The 27,004-nt window shown below is 39.6% G+C and overlaps 2 protein-coding genes and 1 long non-coding RNA gene across 5 annotated transcripts; all 3 read right to left on the bottom strand.

Annotated features, from left to right (window-relative positions):
• Positions 1 to 365: 365 nt before the first annotated feature.
• On the bottom strand, positions 366 to 10,544 carry LOC4350322 (uncharacterized). Its single transcript, XM_015762353.3, has 21 exons — positions 10,234 to 10,544; positions 10,024 to 10,109; positions 8,455 to 8,532; positions 8,214 to 8,345; positions 7,877 to 7,927; positions 7,643 to 7,783; positions 7,436 to 7,558; positions 7,246 to 7,323; positions 6,775 to 6,864; positions 6,573 to 6,692; positions 6,293 to 6,376; positions 5,568 to 5,663; positions 5,289 to 5,477; positions 4,532 to 4,607; positions 3,702 to 3,805; positions 3,345 to 3,604; positions 2,226 to 2,312; positions 1,901 to 2,128; positions 970 to 1,048; positions 835 to 898; positions 366 to 760 (listed from the first exon to the last, which is right to left on the bottom strand). Exons 1-21 carry the CDS (start codon positions 10,313 to 10,315, stop codon positions 651 to 653), a joined length of 2,358 nt encoding a protein of 785 aa, XP_015617839.1. The 5' UTR covers positions 10,316 to 10,544; the 3' UTR covers positions 366 to 650.
• A 6,756-nt stretch (positions 10,545 to 17,300) lies between these two features.
• On the bottom strand, positions 17,301 to 20,765 carry LOC107278483 (uncharacterized). Of its 3 annotated transcripts, none has more exons than XR_010737332.1 (7): positions 20,519 to 20,765; positions 20,109 to 20,265; positions 19,795 to 19,853; positions 19,490 to 19,623; positions 19,013 to 19,126; positions 18,859 to 18,905; positions 17,301 to 17,532 (listed from the first exon to the last, which is right to left on the bottom strand). It is a non-coding gene; the product is annotated as an uncharacterized lncRNA (long non-coding RNA). The 3 variants fall into 3 exon arrangements; XR_010737333.1 differs by having other exon boundaries at positions 17,301 to 17,380; XR_010737334.1 differs by lacking the exon at positions 17,301 to 17,532 and adding an exon at positions 17,660 to 17,757.
• A 1,836-nt stretch (positions 20,766 to 22,601) lies between these two features.
• On the bottom strand, positions 22,602 to 24,628 carry LOC107276021 (amino acid transporter AVT1H). Its single transcript, XM_015761110.3, has 2 exons — positions 24,246 to 24,628; positions 22,602 to 24,004 (listed from the first exon to the last, which is right to left on the bottom strand). The coding sequence occupies exons 1-2, from the start codon at positions 24,541 to 24,543 to the stop codon at positions 22,851 to 22,853; spliced, it is 1,452 nt and encodes a 483-aa protein (XP_015616596.1). The 5' UTR covers positions 24,544 to 24,628; the 3' UTR covers positions 22,602 to 22,850.
• Positions 24,629 to 27,004: the final 2,376 nt, after the last annotated feature.

Below are 27,004 nucleotides of genomic sequence, written 5' to 3'. Positions count from 1 at the left end.
CTCCAAAATATTTAACGCTGTTAATTTTTAAAAAATATTTGACCATTCGTCTTATTAAAAAAGTTTAAGTAATTATTAATTTTTTTCCTACCATTTGATTTATTGTTAAATATACTTTTATGTTTACATATAGTTTTACACATTTCACAAAAGTTTTTAAATAAAACGAACGGTTAAATATGTTTAAAAAAATCAATGGCGTCAAACGTTTAGTAAATGAGGGAGTATTAAGGAAATCGACTACAATGCCAACTTTTAGGAAGCAATTTAACATATTATGCCATATAAGGTTTCTCTTTAACCACCACCCATGGGCATGGATTACAGGTGAGCTCCTGATTGCACCTGTAACATTTAACACGATATCTTGTAACATTGCAGCTTGAATTACCGGCTCAATCAATCACAAATGCGGATGAAAGCACGCCGAAAATCAGCAAAAATCAAAAATCATAGCTGTTAACGTAAAACAAATGTTAACATACAGAATACAGCTAACTACATGTCGTTGTTGACATGAGGTTTCTTTTTCTGCTAGCACTAGTATACATATATGAGCTGCATCAGGAAGCACATCGATGAGCTCAATCTGTCAAAACTTTGAGACGTACATGCCAACGTGCAAGCACATATCCATGACCCTGATATGATCATATCTGGTAGAGCTGTTCTGGCCATTTGGGGTAAGCGCGTTTGTAAAGGCTCATGCACACGGTATCATGCTGCTGGACGCTGCTATTGAATATGCATTTCATAGCACCTGTTAAGCAAGAGCACGGTGAGTGAAGGATCAGCGATGTATCAGACATGTCGAAATGGGTCTAGCAAACGTACCATGAGTGCCAACAGTCTCCTTGATTCGGCCACGTCGACCATGTTTCGTCCACAACTCTACAGGCTGCAAAACAATGGTGTTATTGACGTTGAATATATATGGAGCAGTGTATGAATTAGCTGTAAAACACTTGCCTTAAACCACTTGACATCTTCAGGATTGTAGAACATGTATCGCACTACTGCTTTCAGTTTTGAGACCCGTTGAGGATAACTGCATGAGATGTGAAGTCAGAAACATGACCGGCATAAGAAAGGACTAATCTTTTCCTCTTTCTCAAATAATGTAGTAGAATAACACTCAAACAATCGACACTTTAAGCATCAACATTATCTTCATAACACAACTTTGAGAACTAACTTCAATTACATATAAATATAGAACATTCTAAAATCATAATATTGCAAAAGAATTTTTCAAGACAAATCTACACCAATGATTTTTGTATGTTCATCATAAATATCAATAGCTAAATTTGTACAGATTTTGATTGGAAATCCTGAGTAGTTGATATTTTGTTTTCCTAGATATTATATAATCTCTGTCAGAACAAGAAAAAAGAGAAATCAAACTGGCACAAATTGTTGTAGAAATCCCCACTCCCCCACTTTGGCAAATCTGCCAAGTCAGAACAACAAATACCACCTTACAGAGCACAAGCACTTGTCCTCAATCCTAAGTTCTCTCTTTTCATTAATTCACCAACACAAACAACTGGCAAACAGCTGTAAGACAACAAACATTTTGTTGCGAACAGTATTATATTATTCCTTCGAATAACGAAACAACTTTTGAAGACTATACATGATGGGATGTTATAGCACCTATTTGAAGACTGTGATTGGATGTTATACATAACTTTTTCGATGCAAACAGTATTGTCATATTTTCTTCCAAATAACAAGATAGATTGTGTGAACATTATTATAAGAAATTTTTATCCACCAACAGTAATTATTTCCTAGAAAATATCGATAGAGCACATCAACATAAATTTATTGGACCAAAAAGGCAAAATGAAAATTGCAGAACTGTTTGCCTATTAAAGGATAATTCGAAACTTACCCAGTCAAAACAATTTTCTTAAGAATAATCCGGTCCGGATCCACACTTTTCAGTGAACCAACAGCAGCAATGGCAGGCTGCTCCCCATCTCTGCTCTTTAGAACAATAAGAGGGAGTGGAGGAAAGCAAATTGGAGCATATACAGAGGCAACAGAAAACCGCCCATGATGTAGAAACCTCTCCATCTTATGCTTATTGCAATTGATGTTGTCAGTTGAAAACAATGGCCTGTGATAGATTCATAAATAACCAATGAGACATTTCTCAATGAAAAGACGAGCATCTGTTTTTTCTGCATTAGCATGACTGAGCTTCCACTACCTACCTAGCAGTAAACTGCCGGAACCCAACATTGAAAATTAAGGAGTCCTTTGATTTGATAGGAGCTTCATAGGAGTCATGTTTCTTTATGCTGCAGCAAAAAGGAAATGTAATGAATGATCACATGATAGCATTATATTATTACTCCTTTTAGTCAAAAAAAAGAAATACTCTGGACATAGTCAAGTCATCTTTCAGAACTTTGAGCATCAATACACTTTTAAATATAGATATAGATTGGAATAATGGACAAATAAAAATAAGATGCACAACTCTTGAAAACTGCTTTCATGCATAACAGTTGTGTCGGTTCTACAAATATATAAAAATAGATTTTAAAATTACTGATTACAGATGCATTTTACAGACTTTGCTGATGTCATGGTTTGGAATACCACGGCATGAAAAATTCTTTTTTTAGAAAAGAAAACTAATTTTGTACCATTCTGGGTGGCAACACCGTCAAATGTATCTGCATTGAACTGCACCAAAATAATGTCAGCCTATTGTAATGGGAATTGGGCCAAAGGCCGAGGTCCACTGAGGCCAAGGAAGGGGCATAGACAGCCAAGGTGGTGCCTAAGGCACACAAGACCATGGCCAGATTTGGGGAAGGAGGTTTCCTTAGACATAGGATTTGATTAGAATGATTATTATCTATCAGATTGGATTGTTAAGTGCAAGCCCATAAGAGATTTTCGGCTAGTCTTTTGGAATTAAGTATTGAAGATTAATCTCATGCAGTCTCAGGTTCTTCACCCTCCACCTATAGTCCATATATGATCTACCAGGGATGAGAAAGGAAATGCAGCTCTCAATGATTGCCAATTTGGCATGAATCACAGAGCATAAGAAATCTTATTACTGATATACAGTAAAGAAACAACACATGCTAAAAGTTGGCCAAATATCATCAACTACTCCATCCGTCCCAAAATATAGCAACCTAGGACTGGATTAGATATATCCTAATACTATGAATCTTGGCGGGTCCATGTCTAATCTAGTACTAGGTTACTATATTTTGGGACGGAGGAGTACATCACAATTTAGTAGTGGAAATGACACCACAGCCTAAAACTAGATCACACGAATTTGTTGAGTGCAATGGGTAGGTGAATACCTGAAATGGAGAACCGATATTTTTGACTCATGTTGAAGAAGACCAGAAACAACCACAGGCAATCTCCTTGATGGATGAACAAGTTTTGAGGCAATCTCAGTAGGAACATTTTTCAGATGGAGCCTCACAAATGATCCTCTTTGAGCACAATCCTTCAAGGTTCCTTCATCTCGCTCTGCCATTTTAGCAAGAACATGCTTTTGTGTTCTTGTAAAGTTATCGAATGCAAATATTCTTGCATAATCCTGTGGCAGTGATTCCTACAGAAACAAAATGAAGAAAAAGAACCATAATAAATGACACGTGAAATTCATAAGGTCAAACTGCAGCAGCTAAAGATAATTCAATCACACTTACCTTTGGATCCCAGGATGATGTCCTAAATGACTTTAGCCCTCTGTATTTTGCAAATCGCCTTTTTGCTGGGACATCTAAGGGTGTCTCCACCTCATCGGGAAATTCTGAAACATTAAATGACAATTGAATATGATTCTTTGAAAATCAAATAATGCAAATGTACCCTATAGTAAAATCATAATATGTCCACTGAATAGCTATTGATTAGAAAATGAAGCATTTGAGCATTTCTAATTTGTAAGGTATATTCCATAAATAAATAGTTTGCATTTACGTTCTTCTCAGTAAAGTTTAAAAAAACTACAGATACTTGTCAAAACCATAACAAATACTCAGCACACTTACTAAAACCACTAATTTTTCCACTGACAGGTGGGTCACAGAAGTCAGCTAGAGGTTAGCCCCCCACATATAAGGTTTCTGTGCAGTTAGAGGAAATCAACAATGTGTGAAGTGTTACATCAAAGAATGCATATTGTAATGAAATTTAAAAACAAGGTATGTGTATTTCTATAAAAGATTACTGAAGTGAAACAATAAAATTTCTAGTAGCTATGATGACATCAATGTCATTTTGCAGAATTGATAAAACATGAAACTCAAAAGGCTACCACCAAGATTCCATGGCATGTTTTTGCAGAATTGATAAAACATGAAACTCAAAAGGTACCAAGATTCCATGGCATGTGTTATCAGGATTTCACCATTATTTACAGGAAATACTGGCAACAGCCAGCAATTAAGAATTAAGAAAAAAATCAGGAACAGGTTGTATTTCAATATATTGCACTTTTTGGACGAGTTACATCCGTGATTATTGGCACCCATACCTTCGTCTTCAGCGTTAGCTTCTTTTATTTTCTTAATCTCTGCCTCTATCTGCTCTTTGGTCAAATTTTCATCGTCCTGCCAATGTACAATGGACCTTACTTAAAGTTGAGACAGATTAAAGCATGCATATTCATCTCATGCTAGAAGAAGAAAACCAGATTATACAGAAAGAGAAGAAGAATTCGACATTGGATAAAAAAGCATGCCCTACGAATTTATAAACATTGCACAAAAGGCATATCTGCTATCTCACTACTCTAAGAGAAGGCAGTGGTGGTGATTGTTGTCAATCTGACGCCTCACTCTACATTGCATTTTTGTGTACTACTCCTGAAACACCTTCATTGCAGAACACTTTTTCCACATTTTTTTTATAAATTCCAAGTTAGCCTTAGTGAATCCGAATATATAGTGTGGGAAGGTCCAAGATGAATGAATTGCCAATGTTATGTAGTATAGAAAGCTAAGTTACTAGTATTAGATGTGAAAACATTGTAAGTGTTCAGTTTTCCCTATAGCAAAAACATTAATGAACATGTTCAGTTCCCAACAAAATGGAAATGTACATGATTCTTTTTATGCATAATAGCAGTCATTTAGGTGTCTTTTAACTAGTACAACTACACACTAGGGCAAGAAAAATCAAAATATAAAAATGATAGACTGCAGCTATAATTTCTCTGTTTTGCCCACTAATAAGTTCTTTGAAAGCAAATGCTTTATAATGTATCAGATTGAAGGAATAAGGGAACTCACTGCCATCTCGGTACCCCCAATTGTTTCTTCATCAAATTTCTCCGTAAAGTGAGATACCACATCCATATCTGAACCATCACCTCCATTGTCTGAGTGATCTTGCTCATCTATAACCATTCCAGCACCATCCTGGTTGTCGTTCTCAGAATCACCATCTTCATCATCTGTATCATCCACAATCCAAGCAGCCTGACAATAGCATTTGAGGAGAATTTTTCAATAAGTAATTATTAAAAAAAGTAAGCAATAGGTAATATAATCTTGATAAGCATTGTGAACCTGGTATTCTGAAGTGCCTCGAGGAAGCTTTCTTTTTAGCTTTCTCTGTTTGTTGTTCAAATAGGCTTCTTCCATCTCAGCTTCTGTCGGCCAAGTCTAAGATAATAATACAAAAGAGAACTTATTCTCAAATATAGATATATTGATATAATTTAATTTCACTAATTCACAAGAGAGCAAATAAGATTTGATAGGATGAAACAAACATAGGAAACATAATGTTTGGTTCAGTAAAATATGACAAATAATGAATGCAATCTGAGCCAAAAGAAACAGATTGACAGCAAAGGTTTCCATTAAGCTAAGCGAGTCTATTCTATCTGATGACATATGTTGTATTTTTAAGAAAGATACAGAGCTTAATGAGTATGTTAAAAGCAAACAAACTTCTGACTTCATCTAAGAGAAGAAAATAACACAGAACAACAGATGACAACACATTGAAAATAAAAATAGTAAGTCGTGACATCAAGAATATTACCAACATTTTTTTTTGTCAAACCAACACTAAGATGCTTCACAGTAACAATGATGAAACTTTTTAAAAGTCAATGTGCTATTATAGAAACTGTGCACTAAATCCAACTTTCTAAGAGTAGGACTATATGAAGTAATAGATAGACCCCTTGTATTTTCCCTTCAATACCAAAAGGTTTTGATACGACAGAACTCAAAACAATGGCTTGTCAACATCACATCATTAAGCCAAATGGGAGAAAGATCACCTGCTCCCCTTCAAGTGGATCTGGGGTGTTTTCAACAAGCAAAGGCTCTTGACTTGAAGGGTCTGGAACAAAGGTGTCAACAATCTGAAAAAGGGCCAAATAATGAGAAGTTTAAAAGGTGTTATCAAAATAAATGAAACTGAACATGTAAAAGATAACTTAGTCATTGATTATTATGCTTATTATGATACTAAATAGCATTACTTGCATCAGATCATTCTAATGTAGTTGTGAACAGTATAATTCAGTTTGTAAAAGTGAATTTATGATGTATAACAACCTGAATACCACTATCTTCAGAAACCATGGCATTGGAGTTTTTCCTCTCATTAATAGGAAAAGGATCCTTGAGGATATCAATTTGACCCAACTGAAAATCACCAACACCTGACAGATGGACCTTTTGAGTGGCAAAGGTGTTAGAAAATAGGAACAGAAAATCATAAAATAGCTCACTAGAAATAAAAACATAGATCACCTACAAGCTGGTTGACAGAAAGATTGTGGGCACGTAAATATCCAGACATAAGCAATGTGCACAGCCCTGAACTGTCATCAGGTTTTATGCAGGCCTGAAAACAAACATCTTATGTCAATCAGTTTTAAACTGAAAGAAAAGGCAAAGCCAACATGACTTGTAACTTGTGAATAATCACCACTAGCACTGAATAATGTAGGTTCAAAGCCAACTTAATATATCATTACATGGAAACCTAAGGTGATGTGATGCATGTGCTCACAATCTCGCATATGCCTTGTCAAAGATTTAACACACCTAGGAAAAGTTCACATATTATTTTAATTTTAGCAGAACCAGTCTTAATTGTCAAGCATACTGCACAGACAAATTTTCAAAATGGGAAACATGGATGTGATTTTGGGCCAAATATTCTACACCAAGATACAGCTGTCAACACTCAAAAAAGAGAGATAGAGTATCAAATCATTCAAACCTCCTCAGACATAACATAAGGCCTCTGGTTTCTCCAATGTGGACATGAAAGGTGCTGCTCCTTGAAAAGCCACATGAACTGAAAAGATTTAAGCATAAATAATTACATTACAGCATTGGAAGGATAGAAAAGGTGAAGAAAAATATAAATATCATTTCATTATTTAATAATATATGGTTCCAAAGAAAACCTTGTGCAAATCATCCTTTGTGTCAGCTGCATAGAACTTGCAATCCTCAGGTAGCTCTGGAGAAACAAAAGAAATAGCTGTTTTCTTCAATTCCTGCCTACTTTTGTTTTCTGATGGAAGATCCTGACAAGTACCAATGTTAAAAGATGGAAGTTGATAACAATTATACAATGTCTGGCATGACAAATGCTTATGATGGGAACTTACTCGAATGAAAACAGCTGTACTAGGTAAGCCCATGGCCCGAAAAACAGACAAGCATTGTGATCCAAAATCATCAATTGGACTGCTCGAATCACAATCGTATAATGAATTTGCTGATAGTACAAATGCTAGCAAATCAGCAACCTATGTAGGAAAGATATAGTTTGCAAGATCCAGATTAGAGGCAAGAAATTTCAACAAAAACAATTATGACAAATTGATTTTGATTGAATGAACCTTTGCCAGTTCCATGCATGATGTAAGATCACCATAAGGTGCTTCAAGTACCTTCAAGAACCATATGAATATAAAAGCAATGTTATCATTCATGTCGTGTGCAGATTCAATGAATGGAAATTAAGAAATTAACAGCAATATATATAAAGAACAACTAAAACATGAGACCAAGTGCTGATACAATGGTTCAAAGACCTATCTATAGTTCAACACATGCACATCAGAGAGATGATACAATGGTCATAATTTTTTGGTGAACGTGAAAATAGAGATATTACTAAATAGTGTGTCCTGCCTACAGGTATGTGTGGTACAACTGTATTTAAATTAAACTAACCGTGGTTCGAAGTTTATATGTAGGAGAAGCAACAGTGGAAGAAGTTGGTTTCTCTTCATCACCAGAAGCAATGGTTAAAAGGTCTTTGGCAAGTGATCTGACATTTGCCGACGAGGAAAGGCCAAAAAGAACCTGCAATAATCATCAGTTACCCCAAGGAAATGTCTATCATCTGACCGTAGGAAACAACAAAAGTGACAATCAAAGTAGGACAACAAGAGCTAAGTTCATAAATACTAACAACGACACGGGGCGCACTCGAAGATCCAACGGAAGAGCGCTTCTCCTTCAGCAAAGCAGCACGTTTCTGATCACGGATCTGCAACCAAGCAAAACCATTACAGTAAACAAGAAAAAACTGATGAGGCTAGAAAAAACAAGAGCTCTTAACAAACCAAAACATAATGCTCAGCGACCATATCAGTATATGTAATCCAAGTTGAGCAGAGATCAAAACAGAGAAAATGAATTAAAGAACAAATAAATTGGATGACAGTTGGAAGACATGCTTTGGAGCCATCATAACTAGGACAAAGGAACATAGTGGCTGCACGGCAATTTGCAATACTTTCCACTTTACTGTCTAGCATGAAAGGAGATGAATCAAAGAAATACAGAAAGAATAACTAACTATATGTTGAATGAATTTACCATAATAATAAAAAAAATAGTACAAAACAATGGTTTCTTCAAGCCAACCAGAAGAAACACTTTCAAGATCTCTGCATCTAGCAAACTATTACTGTAATAACAAATTTTCCAAGAATCTGGATGAATAGAGAATATGCAGAGATCAATCTGCCATCTAACATAAAGAAGGAAGTGATAGTTTTGTTCAAAATAAACATTAGGATACATCACTGATCATACAAAAAGCCCAGCCTTGCTGGATCCCTCCTTGCGTTGCAGGCCACTTCCTGTCTTGTGTCAGTCTAGTTCTGGAAAATTATCATGTTTCTATCTTCACAAATAATCAAGATGCTGTTAAAGTAGATGTTTGCACCATTGGCCTCTGACACCAGCCTATGAGGCTTGCTACCCAACAGTCAACAATGCTTCAGTAGATGAATGGTTGAACATGCTGAAGGACCTTACAACTAACAACACTGAGGACAGTGAACCAGGATAAGCAAAAAAAAAAGTACAAATTCCTGTTTTTACTTTGTAAACTACTTGAGTTCGTGTTGTAATGAAGATATCCATGTCCCTTGTCCACCTATCATAACACAAGAACTAAAATAGCAAAAGCTCATTTCTTGTTAGAAAAGTTTATATGTTGTTACACTCCAGTATAATGAAAATCAACTTCAGATGCAACACACAGGTGCACTGTTGGTCTTCTAAAATTTTATGGGAATGCTATAAGCTGTACAAGCTGAAGGTTGAAGTTCAGCTGTGTAAGCTGAAGTTTGGACGGTCCACTAGCCATCTATTTTTCAGATATCATTTTAGTCTGCACTGTCAAAGATTAATTGCCATTCACTCTGAGACTGAGTATACTGGCTGTCAGATGTGTTCCCTATCATGTCGCAGGTATTATTATTGATTTATTGGAAACATGTCTTATTTCTTGGAGTACTTAACAATTTTAATAAACATTTGTATTAATTGGCTGCTGGTCTTATCAATATGCTTTGTGCTTCACAAAATAAACATCAGAAGAAAAAAAAATAGCTCCATACAGCCACCCGAATCGGAATTAGCCAGCTTTGACATCTACCCAAAAGTCACAATCAGTCAAGCACATACTCTAGCTAATAACCAAGCACAAAAGTAAAGGTGCGATGCACTGCGAGAGCTGAAGCCTCACCGCCTTGCTCCGCTGGACGCGCGCGGCGCGGGCCCCCTTGACGGCGGCGCGGTGGCTGCCCTCCGGCTTCCCGGTCCTGACCTTATCTGCCGAACAACAAAAAGACGCCGCCATCCATCAGCGTAAGGCAACGAAGAAGAGGAATGGGATTGCCGGGGGCGGGAGGAGGACGAGGAGAAGGAGAAGGGGAGACCGCCATGGGCGCCGTACCGATCTTGTGCGCGTGGCGCGACGCCTTGGAGGCGAAGCGTGTCTTGTGCGGCTTGTTCACCTGCGCGCGCGCGCCTCCCATCGCGCGCCGTGTTCGCCGCCGGCGAGGGGGTGTAGAGGGTGGGGGGAAGGGCGGCTACGGCGCTCCCTCCCGCGTGCGGAGCGGCCCGCCGCCAAGCTTACGCACCGATCCCTCGCCGCGGCGGTGGTCGCCGTCGGCTGCTTCGGTCGGCGGCGGCGGCGGTGGCCTGGCTGGAAGTGGGCGCGAACAAAGGGAGGCGGCTGCGCGTGCGCGGATTGCTGGTCGGTACAAGGGGGAGAGAGAGAGAGAGAGGATTTTAGGGTTTAGTGCAACCCGTAGCTTCACTTTGTTTTGGCCCACTTGACGGATTGCTTGATGGGCCAACATTTTGAGGAAGAAAGCCCAACCCACTCTACGTATAACCCAGAAAGAAAACGTATACTTTGACTCCCTCAACTATCTCCCGAGTATGATTCATGTCCTCCGACCACAAAACCGGTATATCGACTCCTCTAACTATTAAAACCGGTGCAAACTATGTCCCTCGGTGATTTTGAAGATGGTTTTAGCTGATGTGGCGCCTATGTGGTGGTCTTAACTGGGTCTTTGTCCTATGTGGCGTTTATATAGCTTTAGAATGTATCTATCTATATCTATATACCAATTATAAAAATTCAAGAAATTCAAGGTGTTTTTGTCTAGAAATTTGTTACGACACATCCGTGTTAGAATCGATTTTAATTAAATATGTTTCCGTATCAGAATTTTGGTTTTATCTGTATTTGGGGGGGGGTTTGCCCCTTGGCGTAAAAGGGGTGAAAAAATGTCCGTAAAAAAAGAAAAAAAAAGAGCGAAAAAGGTCCCCAAAAGAAAAGTCCGATTCCCTGGAAAAAAAAGTCGTTCGTAAAAAAAATTAAAAATGCAAAAATAAGATCCGATTTGTATGCAACGATAAAAAAGTAAAAAAAAAAAGCAAAATACGTAAAAAAAGCGAAAAAAAGGCCGTCGGAAAAAAATAAAGACTGAAAAAAGGCTGTGAAAAAAACTATATCCAAAAAGATAAAAAGGCGAAAAAACAAGAAAAATAATAAGAAAGGCAAAAAATATGCCTTCCAAAAAAGAACATAACATTTCCGTCATAATCTTTACCTATCTATCAATCTATCTATTCTTTCTATTATATACTAAAAATCCATTAAACTTCCTACAAACGCTCCTAAATCGACATGTGGCATCCTATAAACGCTCTCGAGTCGCCACACGTCACTCTATTAAAATAGAGAAATCTGACTGTCGATTTTCCTTTAAATTGGTGGACTCATTAATTTTGATGGACCTTATCGTTAGATTTATCTTAAAAGGAAATCAAAATCTCGATCCATCCGTCCAACGCAAGTATGATCCCTCCGTAGCGTACGTACTATCCATGTATCCATCTGACCTCCTCCGTTTCCCCTTTGTGTGTGTACGCTTTTCTTTCACTTCTCATGCCGGCGGAGAAGAGAAGAAAAAAAAACACGTACACTATTTGACAAAAAGAAAATATGTACGTACCCAGTCACATACGAAAAATATAGAGAAAAAAACACACACACGTACGTACCCCCGGAAAAAGAAAAAAACATAACATGTACTCCCTCCATTTCAGTCTCCATTTCACAATGTAAAACTTTTTAGCATTACCTATATACATATAGATGTTAATAAATCTAAACACATATATATATCTAGATTCATTAACATCTAAATAAATATGAGCAATGCTAGAAAGTCTTACATTATGAAACGGAGGAAGTATACTATTAGACCTGTGTTTTGAAAATAAAAAAACCCAGTTATAAATAGCACTCTCAAAAATTACTCACTCCATACTGTAAAAAAAACTAATATATCAAAATGAGGTTAGTAAATTTATTATGTATTATTTTTTCTTTATTTATATATTATTAGGAATTAAATATCAAATATATTATTTTTACATCGTGTCGTTGTCATTTATCTCCTACTTTAAACCTCGTTCGATCAAAGCTTATTGGGTGAGTTTATTTAGGCACTCAGAATAATGCAAGTCATTAGCACAGGTTTAATTGAGTATTAAATATTAAAAAGCGAAAATAAATTTAGTTGATCTTTCTAAAAAAAACTTTTATATAAAAAGTATTTGCAAAACATGCACCATATAATATACTGTTTAGCAATTTCAGGAAACATGTTTAGCAATTTCGGGAAACATGTTAAATATAAATAAGAGAGTAGCCAATCCGATAAGCACTTTAGAACACAGTCTTAAATTTGTTACTTAGGGTACTAAACATATGTCCTCACTTATCTCCATATATAATTCTATATACAAACCATTGTCCACAAATCGCTAAATAATATTACTTACGAGATATCCATGCACAATGCACCGAACGATAGCTGATATATGAGCACGTGTGTCATCCAGCACCGAAGATAAAGGGTGATACTAAGTGCGCAACCATCAACAAATTATAGGTAAATAGAATATAAAAACAATATACTATAAACAAAGTTGACTACAAGTACATTACACCTATGAGTAATACTATTCCTACACTTCTACAGATACTCCTAAGATGCCACGTGATGCTCTAATAAATTAGAGAGAATCTATGAAAAATTATATAAAAAGGTAAAATATTTATCCATCAGTTTACAATTAAATCAATGATCCATTATTTTCAACCATTAAATTAGATATTCTAAACTAATCCCTATGTGTTAAAAACTATATAGTTCTATGCATATGTACACAACTCCTACGTAAGTATGTACATAAGAGATATAAAAAGAAAAAAAAAAGAGTGTGTGTATATTATCCGTCCCATCTGGTAGTTTTCTCTTTCTTTCCAGCTCTAAGATTTTCCTAAATTGAAGATATATAAATGTAGCAACTACTCCAACTGAGGTGGTAAAACAAGCCATGCCATATGCAACTGCCTTACGCCACCCTTTGCTCCACTCTCTTCCCATCGATTTTCTCGAAAGTATTCTTTTTACTAATAATTTAAAAGACAATCATATGAACTCATATAAATATGTGCATAAGCACACTTAAAGTACACATGGGTACATCCTATCCCTATGTTAGAAAAAATTTTGTCCAAAAAAAAAGAAAAAACAAACGTATGTATGAGAGACTACTATTCCCCCCCCCTAAAAAAAAACGTACACGTAACTACATTATATCTATTTTTTTGTTGTTCTCATCCAAATAGTGTTAACAAATTAGCACAAATTCCAACGTATATTAGACCCTACGTACATGCATAGGTGAATTAGATGTATAATACAAGTAAAAAAATATCAAAACCATATGTGTTAGCAAATGATCATCGCGAGAGCATGTATTTTTTACGTGATCCTCGCCACTGAAGCTATTAGATAGTCGAATGATCAACTGTGCTAATCTTTTTTAAACAATATGCCTTTACTACTAAAATTTAGTACCATTCATTAACATCATAAACACATTATGTCTACTCTATACATAAATCAACTCAAGACACAAAAAAAAACCTTTTTTTCATTACCTCCATCTTCTTTCACTCATTCCCTAAAGGGTGCCGAGCATGGATCTCAATTGGCTATGTTGTAGTAAGCTATGCAGGAGTATGCATTATTTGGTTGAGGTGGTCTGATTTTACAGGTTACCGTTGAAAATAGAGCTTAACTGGCTTGAGGAGCACGACTATATCAATACGAGACCATGAATTAAGGCATTAGAGAAAAACCCTTAACAGCTATAGTCGGCTTCACCCGATTGTTAGAGAGGCATTCTTATATAAGTTTAACGGTTTTATCCTATTAATTGATAGAAGCAGTATTTTTAAATATTTATATATAGATTTGGACACATGTGAGACATAGGCACTTGGGTATGATGTGGAGATTTAACTTTTTCTGGCATTAATGGTTTATTGGGTTTACTTTTAGGTATAACTGCAATTCTATCTATTAAAAAGATACTCATATTTCAAGACAATAATAATAAGTAGGGGTGATAGACGAATTTACATATAACTGGAACAAAGTGATTTTTTGTTTGGATATAATACACATTCTTATCATTTAGTATATCAAAATCTATTATCTATTTCTTATAGTGAATATAGTGAGATAGGGCTTCTTTTAATATTCTTTTTATAGACAATAAATAAATTGCCCGCACATGTGCGCGGGCTTCCTTCCTAGTTATATAAATTAAAGATGATTTTATACTCATCGTATTTTCGTCCGTTGTCCTTTCATTTTAACAAACCGTCCTATTCCGATTTAGATCCGTTTTTAGCGTTGTGACCATATTTACGTTTTCCTTTTTATATCCACATCCAATATGTTTTTGCACATATGGGCCTAAAATTGTAAAAGGTCCAAATTATTGCCCATCTGTTGACGCGAGGCTGTCTCGGTGAAAAACATTGCCCATCTTCTAAGCATATGTCACATACTATTTATTTCAGATTTGTTTGTGTTTATTTCAATAATTTTGCACACATGCAAATGCAAAACATACTAAATTTTGTATGGGCGGCTTTCATGCATGTCCATTTATTTTGTGAAAGATTCATCTAAGCATGATTCTTTTTAACATCATTTTTCAACATATGATTTCGTTCGGCTATTTAGGATTAAGTGATTTATATTATTAAAACTGAAGTTGTTTCCACCGATAGTTTTGGTACGTCGTCCGTATTTAAGTTGGTTTTAAAATTCGTTCGCTTTTAAAAATAGAAGGGCTTCAGATTGGATATCAATCTCAAAATAAAAATCCCATATACTTTTTAGACAAAAAAAATATATCTAACAATAATACAATTAAAATTAGACTTCACCCGTTGCAACGCACGGGCTTTTTTTCTAGTAAAAACAAAAAAAAATGTGAGACCCATATATCATTCACACAAAAAATGCATTGTGGAACCCACTAACACGTCGACCCCACATGTCAACCATTACTCTTCTCCTCCTCTCTCTCTCCACCTATCTAACTCTCTCCTCCCGTCCTCCCAATAGCCGAGATGAAGGGCCGGCGACGGACGAGGAGAACCAAAGGCGTGCGGTGGCCCTCGTTGGCAGCAGCGAGACAGGAAGGGGGTGGCGGTTGGCGGAGAGAGGAACGTGGTGGCTGACGGCGACGATGCTCCCTGGGTAGCGACAGTGTCCCCACGGCGAAGACAGCGGCCGGTCGTCGGGACGGAGAAGGGCACGGAGCTCGGACGATGGAGACGCGCTCGATCGGTCGAGAGAGGCGGCAGGGATCCGAGGAGACGCTACTCTCCCTAGGCGACGGTCGGGTCCCCACAGTGGCGCCGGTCGGCGAGCTTGCCCGCTCGTCGGAGGAACGCCTTCTCCGCCCTACCGTGGCCACTGTGCTGCCGTTCCCGACCGCTGTCCCCACCGCCACCACCGCCGCCGCTCTAGCCAATGTGAAGAGAAAGGCCGAGGGAGGGAAAGATAAGGGAGAGAGTGAGGGAGGGAGGAGGAAGAAGGGAAGGGGAGGGAGGATGACATGTGGGTCCCACAATATATTTGGTGTGAATGACATATGAGTCACACATATTTTTTTATTTTTGCTTTTTATTTTAATGCCACATAGAACAAAGACCCGGTCAAGACCACCATGTAGGCGCCACGTCAGCCAAAACCACCAAGAAACATTGATTGCACCGGTTTTGATAGTTGAAGGAGTCTATATACCCGTTTTTGTGGTTGGAGGGCATGATTCATACTCGAGCGATAGTTGAAGGAGTCGAAGTATACTTTTTCCCAACCCAGAATTTTCAAAGTCATTTTTCAAAGGAACAAGTTTACTTTAGGTTCTACTTGACGTGGAATTTGTCCTTTAACCGTAATAATATATATAGGTCCCCAAGCAGTACCAGTTAAGGATGGAATTCAAACTAAATGTCTAGATGAGAGACCTAAAGTGAACTTATTCCTTTAAGGAAACTAGTAATCGTGCACGTGCAATCCACGTTTCCCACAATACATAAACGTCCTCAAAGTTTAATGCATTGTTTTTCCAACAATATGCATATCACACCGCACATACAAAGTACTGATATAAAGTACTGAAAGTATAAAAAGAGTAAAGTGCAACTTGTAGGGTTGTGTCATCTAGGTCCCTAAACTCTCAAAATGCAGATCCAGGTCCCACAACTTGTCAAAGTGTATCATCAGGTCCCAAATCAACATAGCCCCTCTAGGATCCTATGTGACGATGATGTGTCTTGCCACATAGACGTGATGTGTCCTTTTCTTTATTTTCCTTCTTCTTCTTCTTCTTCTTCTTCTTCTTCTTCTTCTTCTTCTTCTTCTTCTTCTTCTTCTTCTTCTTCTTCTTCTTCTTCTTCGTTTTCTTTTCCGTTTTCTTCTCATTCTTCTTTTTGTCCTTTCTTCTGCTCAGGTCACGGATAAAGGAGAAGGAAAAAAAGAGGAGAAGAAAAAGAAAAAAAATTAAATGGGTCCCATTTGTTAGTCAAAATAATGCCACGTCATTTCTGCGTGGCATGCCACATCAAGCCACATAGGATCCTGAAGGAGTTGTAGCGATTTGGGACCTAGATGACATACTATAACAAGTTATGGGACTTGGATATGCATTTTGAGAGTTTAGGGACTTAGATGACATACCCCTACAAGTTTAAGGACCGCCCGTGCACTTTACTCTATAAAAAATGTCTCAAAATAGTACTTCAGTATATAACATTTACATGATCAATAGCAAGTGCTCAAAATAGTACTTCAGTATATAACATTTACATAATCAACAGCAAGTGCATATCTTCTATAGTGTGACCAGTAGAAGTTTATATGGTATGCAAACCATAGAGGTTTATATCTCAGTTACTCTTAGGACATTGTCTCATAATAGTACTCCAGTCAATTGTTATCGGAATAGTGCTCGACGTCGTTGTCTTAACTGAAGTGCAAAAAAGGAGATGTCGTGTGTGAACATGCTGGAAACATCTTAAAAATTGAAATGACAACTATGCATTTCTGGTATGGACTTACGGACCCCATGAGCATGTCCATCATCCTAGCAGTTGGGCACTGGAAGGGATTTCACACTGCACATGTCCATCATCCTAGCAGTTACTGCCAAAAAATACTGCTCAATCTCGGCTTCTAGCTAACTTCCCAGCCATCCGAGGGTGACCCATCGTAATGCTGGTTTAAATTGATTTATGAAATCTGACTTCAACAGAAATACTGTAAAAAAAAGCCACATCCTGTTTCTGGAAAAAAAACTGAAGTATGTGTTGGAAGTAATGTGTGGATCAGTTGATTTTGTTGAAGGAATAACAATATTGGAAAAATACGGAGCACAATAAAACTTCAGATAGAAAACATGATAGAGAAAAAGGATCGCATTACATTGGCTGGCAAATGGAAAGGTTTATGGAAGACAGCAATATGTGAGTATAAAGCTAACTGGATCTATACCACAGCTAGGTTAGTAAAGAAAGCCATGGCTGCATACATATAGAAACAAGTAAAAAAGTGGTAGCCATTACTTCATTCCTACATGTAAATGTAAAATATGATGGCAGAAAATAAAACCAATAAACTGCAGAAGTGAAATGAACAGTCCAGTTTAAGAACCTTGGTGTAAGATTTAAAAAAGGCACATGATTCCCATCAGGGAAGAAATATATTGCCAAATTTGAACTAAAAAGTAAATAAAATCATTAAAGGTGGTCCAGATAGTATTATTTGCACCCAGTAATCCTAGTTATCAGCAGGTGGGCTATTGGAAATGAGTTAAAGAACTGAAATTAAATTAATGGATTAGCATTTGATAACAAGAAACGATGAGAAAGATTGACAGGGATAGTTGACATTCAATAATACAAGAAACTGTTAGATGGACCGATATGCAAATTTAAAACTCTTTTCTAGCTATCTTAATGTGTCTTTTCTTTCTATCTAATTCCTGGACCTGTTTGTGAAGAAATAAAACCAGTCTTTTATTTTTCTTGTTGTCAGCCTGGATGCCCTTGTTTTCCTGTAAAATATTCGCTTATTTAATAGAAATGGGAGAGGCTAACCTCTCTAGTTTAAGAAAAAAAATCTAATTCTTTCACATGATAAGAATAGACACAAAAATTAGCTGCAGGGGTAAACAAGAGAAAAATATCCTGTGGTGCATATAATAGAATAAGTGGTTGAGCCTTCTACAATAAAAGGTTCAGATATATGGTGCTGACAATTAGGAAAAAAAAATCCAGATATTGAAACAAACACTTATACAACTTTGGTGATAAATGTACTCTCCAGCTCCACTGTCCGAAACCAGGGATTGACCATTATCTTTGTTTGTAAATTTTCTAAATTTTAATCTTTGAAGATTTCTCTGAAATTTCAGGATTCACATGGTCTTCTATTTTTGTCAAAACTATTGCATGTTCTTCTACAAATAAAACTTGATTGAGAGAAGATTTTCTACATGACATATTTGGGAGTTGTTTGACAGTATTAATTAAAAAACATTGGTGCTAAAACAGAACCTTGCAAAATTCTACAAGCAACAATAGGGGCAAAGAGTAAAGACTAAGATTTATGTATAGAAAAACCTCTGAGTTATTCCCTGCACCTCATGAATCATGACGGAACTCCTGATCTATAGAAGCATGCAAAATAACATACAAAAGAAATATGATTAGGTTAACACTAATTAGTTAAACAGTAGCAGGAACTACTTCTAATATAATATGAAGTAATTGTTACTTGCACACATGGCAACACATTGTCCTTGACAGTCAAAGTGTTGGATCATGATCACTGCCTTCATTTGATCTCCAATCAAATTCAATATCCAGATAGTGTTTCCTTCACAACAAGCTGAAGCAATTAATCAAGGTCCCTCGATTAAAAAAAATGTTTGGATTGCGTAAAAATAAAAATTAGCATTCATGTCAAGAGATGCAGAATGATTAACACATTTGTATAAGCATTTTGTAGGCAATTTCCTGATATAGATGCTAATGTTATCCGTAAAGCAAACAATAATGTTGCTAAAATCAAATCATACCAGCACCCAAAATCAATTTGTTAGCAACAAAAAGGATTGATTAATCAATTTACTCCAATGGTTAGATAATTACATTCAGGCACAAATAGCTAAATCTTCAAACTACATATGTAATTCTGTGAGTTATATATTATATAAATATATTCACCGTAGGACTCTCATACAGTATTTACCTTAAGAAAACAGAAGATCAATGCTTTGTCCAGTGCAAAGCATCTCTTGCCAATACATTTTTTTTGTGTGTAGCTCCCTTGTCCTCTTCAAGGGTATGGCCAGATTCCAGCTAATTAAAGTACAAAGTTTTATCCTAGAGGAAAGCCAAACAATCATATGAGCAGCTGAAATTATGTTTCAGGAATTATGCAATCTAATATATATGCAGTCTAGATTAATTTAATATATGCTCCTAGGATATCAAAGAGCAGATTGATCAGATCTGTGACATACAAAGCCATAGAGCACATGGAGTGTGACATACCTATCAAACTCTCCAAAGAATGAGGATGGGAATCATGTCACTCCTCTGTGCTCTCCATCCTGCAAAAGTTTCATGAACTGGAACATGATATATTTGATTTCTATCCATGATAAATGGCATCAATCCAAGTAATATCACACTACTTTGGCACAATTTAATTTTTAACGAATTTTAAAACTATAAGTTGGAAGTGTAGCTAGCTAGTGTAGCAGCCATAAAGGCACATTCGCTGTATGATGCAGGAATTCCCTGACTGCCACAACCAGCACAGGTTTGAAAGTTGTTAACGTCACAAGTAGATGCTTGAAATACACCTCGCTAGCCAACCAGACCAGTGGCCCAGGCGCTTCCTTGGAGATGGAGTAGGCAGGGGGCAGCGTCTTGGGTGGCTAAGCAAGCCTGAATTTTCTGCTCTTACGGAGTACACGTATTTTCCCTGAGAACACAAGGGAACCTACAATAGCTTCAGACCTGTACCATAACACAACCAGGGGAGGAGATTAAATGCAAGAACATCGTCAAATCTACAATATTTACCAATTTGATTTTAACTTTTTCTGCAAATCTACAAACAAATGGTTGGGGTTACAGTACTCGGATTCATCCATACGAATCCAATTCCTAACCGTCAGATTTGCACTATGATCCAATCCCTAACCCTCGGATTTGCACCATTCACTACAAATTAAATTCACCAAAATGAAGGGGAGCTTGCAATACTTACATCGATGGGTTGGGATATGGTCGGCGGACTGGACGACAGCGACCTAGTAGGGCACCTTCACTGCACGGGGGAGGATCCACACGCCGTCGCGGCGGGGGCATGCGAGGGGGCGTAGGAAAGCGCAGCGGCTGCCGTAGGGACTCGCGGGGTGTCATCGCGCGAGGGCGCACGTGGGGATAGCGCGGCGGCGGGCATCGGGGCGAGGATAGCGCTAGAGCAGGCGACGGCATTGTGATGGATGGGATCGGATGAATAGGTGATACTCGGATGGACGGTACGGATAAGTAGATATGCAAATGGACGCTAGGGATTGATCGGGTGATTGGGCAGGTAGGATTGGAGGAGGCCAACTCCTCCTTTTTATATTAGTATAGATATAGATGGTTTATTACTTCCGATCCAAATAGACCTATTTTGTTTGGAGAATATCAGAATAGTAATAGGTAGCTTTTCAAGGTAAATTCTTTAAGAAAAACTGCCAAGATGAAATTGCAGAAATTTTACGAGAACCTTTTCCTGTTCGAAATGTTTGGGCCGTTGCGTAGTCATCATTGCCAGTCAGGTCCTTGACAAATGGTCTCGATTAACATGGTGCATATGCTAATGATCTCATTGTTTAATCACTCTAATGAGCACACAATGAGAGGGCTAACATATCTTGAAATTAACGAAGTAATCATGAGCGCCTTACTGTCAACGGATACATCGTCTAACACTGTAAAAATAATTAGCTATAAATATGAGCACACGTGTCTAAGCTAGGACTTTAATTCGAGTAGGCTGGTTTCACCAAAGGGACCTAACCAGTTCATCTATGATCACTTCATATAACGATCTCATTGTTGCGCTAATAAGCCCTAGAAAGTAAATAATAATAATTGATGGGTAAAATTTTTATATTCACATTCTTAACTATTTAAAAACCAATACTAAAACTAAACTATGACGAAAACCTCAAAAAATTTCTAAATTAAGTTGGAAAATTTAAATTTTGGTTACGACTAATAAGCCGAAAAGCAAACGATGGAACTGAAACTCTCAACTAGGCTGCATAAAATTTCCTCCATGTTGCCACACCTGACTATCCTTCCTAGCAATCGCATTATTAGGCATATATAAAATGTAGAGTCAGGTATAGTCTTAGTTAATACATATCACTTAGAAACTATACTCCTATAATAATTGAGATAACAAAAACTCTTAACCATTAATGCACCAAAATATTTTTTCTACACTTCTTTCTTTTTCTCCACGCCCATACAACAAAATTTTCTTTAACAAATGTTAGGAGTCAACTTCGAACCATTGTCATGTGTAGCAACCACCCCCCTATCTCTCTTCCATGTCATATATTTTACTTACGTGGCAACGAATAGAGACCGTTATTACACACCGTTATACGTGCCCTTAGTTAGCCAATTTTAATTCTGAAATCCCATGAGATCCAACACCCTAAATACTTGGGACGTTCAACTTTCACATGAGACGAAGTTTTCAAAATTTTGAACTATCGAATCAATACTGAAAAGAACCAACAGATCGATAATCCGTTGGAGCATGGTGACAAACACCCTTGATCACGGACACGTTGCTTTTGTTGTGAAAAAAATGCGCCGCCCCACATGGAGAGGGATTATATTCCAGGAGTCATGGAAAGAAGGTTGTGACTTGTGAGAGTTGAACTGAGCTGAACCAAGCAAATTTGCCATTTGCTCCGGCCTCTGGTTTCTTGAGCAAACAAGCCTTAATTATATGCCCACACAAGTGATCAAATGTAACGTAAATACGCCAAGATTTTATACTCCTACGTCATGACCTCAATCATGTACGAATCATTGTCTCTTTGTGTGCTTTGCAAAGCTGAAATTGATTTTGAATTTCAGAATGTATTTATTTTAAGGGTTCTTTTGCCACTCTCACTACCAAAGCTCTCTTTTCACGATTTTTTTTAAGATAATGAGCTCTCTTTTCACGATGGATAAGAAAAGAGAGTAAAATTCAATTCTTCTAAAATTATTCTTAAAAGTCGAAATTTAGAATTTTAAAATAGTTTTAGCTTTTAAGAAAAAGCTGATCAGACAAGTAGGAATTAATCTTTTTTTCATATAATACCTAATAGAATCCCATGAATATTATTTCCTTGATGATATATCAATCTGGAATTCTGGATGCATTTCTTACATGTTCTCTTTCAAAAGATATACACTGCAAAGTATAGACTGATCTATAACGACACAATACATGTTGTATAATCTTATACACACAACACAAGCAGAGTATTCAGTACACATCGATCCTCATTAATTTGGCCACCTCATCAAACTTAAGCTACTTACGCTGCATGCCCCTTCTGTATGCTCTGCACCAACGACGTCGCCGACGAGGCCGTCCCGACCACGGCGAGGACGACGCCGGCGGCGATCATCGCCGCGTTGAGCGCGACGGCGGGCCGCGACACCCGCCCCCACCGGATCTTGAGGTAGAACGCGCAGGGGAAGATGATCGAGATGGCCACGCTGACGAGCGACCCGGTGAGGCTGAGCACGTACTGGAAGTACGGCACGGAGAGCGCCAGCGCCAGGATGAGCAGCAGCGCCGCCGAGCCGACGCCGCCGCGGACGAGCGTGCGCGCGCGCGGCGACATGGCCGCCGGCAGGTGGCGCTCGAGCTGGATGGCGAAGGGCGCGAACTCGAGCGCGTACTTGGTGACCGGCGTGAGCACGGTCGCCCAGAGCGCGATCCTGGTGACGGCGAGCCCCGGCGGCATGCTGAGCGTGATCTGGGAGCTGACGCTCGGGCCGAACATGCTCGCGCCGACGAACGCCAGCGCCGTGTACAGCGCGGTGACCACGGCGAAGCTCGCGACGGACACCCTGGTGAACGCCGAGGGGTCCTTCATGGCGGCGTGGATGTTGGGGAACACGATGTGCCCCGCGTAGCTGAACATGTACAGCCCGGACACCGCCGGGATCCGCTCCAGCCGCAGCGCCGGGATGTACCCCCCGAGGCCGACGCCGCCGAACGCCGCCGCGCAGACGACGGTGCCGAAGATGAGCAGCGACATGACGATGCCGGCGAAGGACAGGAAGGAGATGGTCGACAGGTCCCTGAGCCACAGGCTGGGGAGCGCCACCAGCACGGCGGCGACGGTGAGCAGCTGCGTGGCGGTGAGGCGCACCCACGGCAGGTGGAGGTGGGAGGCGGCGCCGGCGAAGACGAGCGGGAGGTTGTCGCTGAGGGAGATGGTGTAGGAGACGAGCGCGAAGAAGATCTCGAGGTAGATGAAGGCGGAGGCGACCACGCGGCCCTTGCCGCCGAACGCGCGCTCGCCGATGTCCTGGTACGTCTTGGAGGCCGGGTCGTCGTCAAGGCACTTGCCGATGAGGTGCGCCGTGTACGCGCACATCACGCCGAGGCCGACGAGGAGGAACACGGACGCCCACCCGCCGTTCTCCAGCGCGTACGGAGTCGACAGCTGCCCAAGTCCTGCAAAATATTATGAATATATATCATTATTAAAACCTATTAATTTTTCGAGATATTATCATTTTGATGTGAATTATGACATCGATATTGACATAAAAAATTAGGAGCTTAGGATTCTGATAAGCAGCTTACGAGTATAATTAATGCTAATTAAAATATTAAGTTGGAGTTTGAGAATATAGAGAAATAATTTGGATTATACGAAGCTGAAGATTTTTGGGTGGCCAGAAACTTGTTGTACCTATGAGCATTCCGACCATGTTGATGACGGAGTGGGCGAAGGAGCTGGTCGGCTTGCCATGGTGAACGGCCTCCACAGCCGCGACCCTCCCGGCAGCCGCGGCCTCCGTATGTTCCTCGCCGCACTTGCACGGCTTGCCGGCCTCGACGTCGACGCAAGCGGCGTCCCCGCCGCCGCCGCAGCGCCTGGCCGCGGTGAGCCGCTGCAGCGCGAGCTGCGCGCCGTGGACGCTCTCGCTCGCCACCTGCTTCGGCTTGGCGCACAGCGACAGCCCGCACCACCACCCGCTCGCCGCCATTGTTCGCTAGCTGCCGGAGTGTGCGAGCTGGAGCTTGTTGCTGCTACGAACTAGAGGTAGCTTGTTTAGGCTTTGGCTCTTGCTGCATAGGGATGCCAAGTTCGTGCCTATTTATAGTGTGCTGGAGACTGGAGTACGTTGCAGGAGGCTGCAGGGCAAGTTGGGAGGAGGTCAGGAGGGAAGATGGAATCCATGAGTGACAATGATGCCACTAGCTAGTGGTTTCAGGATTTGGGAGCATACACAACTACACAAACACAACTACACAAGTACTCACTCTGGATTCAGTGTAATTGGTGGTTACTACTACTCCGTAGTTGGTTAGTTTGGTTTTCACGGCCAGCATATATCCACATCGATCCCATCCCTCTTCCGTTGAACACGTACGTCATACTTATGATGTTTCATTAACCTAAACCTTAGTGCATTTGCTAGGGTTTAAATCTTACTGCTTAACGGATCAGTGACCGGTCTATGTGTAAATATAAGCATGTCTTAGGCTACGTTCGGTTCGGCTCAACGGCTGAGATGCTTTCCCCTTTTTTTATGAGAATGTTTCCTAAAATGTTAAATGGTGTTTTTTTTAAAAAAAAAGATCTAGATAAAAGTTACTAAAAAGATGAAATAAATAAAATTTTCAATTAATTATATGTTTATGGCTTGTTTTATTTCACGTGTTGCTGAATCTCATATTATCCTCTCATTGTCTTGTATATGCTCTAAGCGGTTGCGAGGGAGAGGGACGGTAAAGGACGGACGGTATCTTGGTGTGGTTAATTGGTGAGTCGATGATGGTACCACTAAAACAACATTAAGGGAGATGGTTTGCGGCGTGGTTAATCAGTAGGATGGGTAGGTTGAAATATTACAAAGGGAACCTTGTTGAGAATATAGACATATAATGATTTAATATATTCTATACATAAATCATGACATTACGGACGTATACTAGCATTAACGCATCATTAGATCTACACATGTAAACTAAGCAGTAAAACATGAACAGATCAAATATGCGCAACATGTCGAACACGTACTGAGGTGGCGGAAAGACCGGTTGCTCGGCAGGAACTACTCGCGGTTGCGAGCATCGACGAAGGCGCGAAGCACGCGAGCGGAGAGAAAGGTGAGCCGTCGCGGACGAACAAGGAGCAGTCGCGCGAAGCACTTCCCAAAAACCTTATTGTCGTCTTCTCCCGGTGCAGGACGACGAAGGCAGAGGTTTCGGAGACCTGCTCTCCCGATCACCGGTGCACGCCGGCGAGCGGGATGGAGTAGTCTACAAGCGACGGCGCAGTACAGAGTAGGAGGCAAACCCTAGATTGATTTCGCGTGTGTTGCGTGAAGGCGGCAGCTCGGTTTATATAGAGATAGGTCGCTTGATCAGGGCGCCCGCACGATCTCCACTCCGCGTAACCGAACCGGATAAGCCGCGCGTAACTTATCCGGACTCCACGCCGTTTTCACGCACAGGATTTTTCGGAATGTTTCCAACAACAAAACAAATCCGAATTTTCCTGCAGCAAAACAAAAAAGCAAAAGGAGGCTGCATCTGCGCAAGGGTGAGGAGCTAATTTTGCGGACCATTCGACGCGTACGTCGTGCACGCGCGCCGCCGGCCCGGCCCGGCCAGGCGAGCGAGCGAGCACGCGCGTGTGTTCCCCCTCTTCTCTCCACCACACATGCTTCAAGTGGCTAGGAGGGCATCCTCCCTTTTAAGGAGGTCCCCCTCTCCTAGAATAAGCAAGGTGGTACTAAACTCCACATGCATGCCATCCCATGAGGTGGGTTTTTGTGATTTTCCAAAGAATTAATCTTCGAATGGGCCTTAGCCCATCTATTAATTCCAACAATCCCCCACCAAATCTCAAAATCCCACTGAGATTTGCCTTTTCCAATGTATTGTTTATATACCAGCAGTTCGATGGAGACCGATTAAGGTTGAACAACCACCTAGAACTCCAAGCTACAATTATTCACAACTTGAACAATGGACTACGCCTTGAATTGCAAGTCTTGTGCAAGCAAGTTTCACTCAAAGTCTTATCTGGTACTAGACCGTCTGTAGACTACCCCTCGGGTGGAGCGTATAAGTCATACTCTTAGGTCTTTAGTAAGCTTCCTAGAAGATTCACCCAAAATCTTCATAGACTGCGACCAACAGTCAAGCTTACAAAGGTGAGTTCTTTCAAGAATGCTCTGCAGGACAGCATCTTCGCTAATTAAAGCCAACAGAACTCATTAAGGCATAGCCAACCTGCCTTGCAGCTCACGAGAGTACATGCATCTTCACTTAGAGAGGGTATAGATTGGTACTCTCCTCTAGTTTACTAATGGTTTGTTCTTCCCAGGTTCTAATTCACGGGATCTCCGATCACATAGACTAGGTTACCACCATAGTATTACTCACATGGGTCTCAAACCCATCTCCTTCAATGCATTATCTATCACATTTCGTGAT

The sequence above is a fragment of the Oryza sativa genome, chromosome 11 (genome assembly GCF_034140825.1).
Source record: "Oryza sativa Japonica Group chromosome 11, ASM3414082v1".
In the NCBI taxonomy this organism is placed as follows: Eukaryota; Viridiplantae; Streptophyta; class Magnoliopsida; order Poales; family Poaceae; genus Oryza; species Oryza sativa.
This window is presented reverse-complemented; position numbering and strand designations above follow the sequence as displayed.

Coding starts and splice junctions, on each gene's coding strand:
- LOC4350322 (XM_015762353.3), bottom strand. CDS start 10,315: ATGGGAGGCGCGCGCGCGCAGGTGAACAAGCCGCACAAGACACGCTTC. Junction 3,806..4,531: donor AGCTAACGCTGAAGACGAAG/GTATGGGTGCCA, acceptor TTAATGTTTCAG/AATTTCCCGATGAGGTGGAG. Junction 2,129..2,225: donor TTCCGGCAGTTTACTGCTAG/GTAGGTAGTGGA, acceptor AATCTATCACAG/GCCATTGTTTTCAACTGACA.
- LOC107276021 (XM_015761110.3), bottom strand. CDS start 24,543: ATGGCGGCGAGCGGGTGGTGGTGCGGGCTGTCGCTGTGCGCCAAGCCG. Junction 24,005..24,245: donor CATGGTCGGAATGCTCATAG/GTACAACAAGTT, acceptor AATATTTTGCAG/GACTTGGGCAGCTGTCGACT.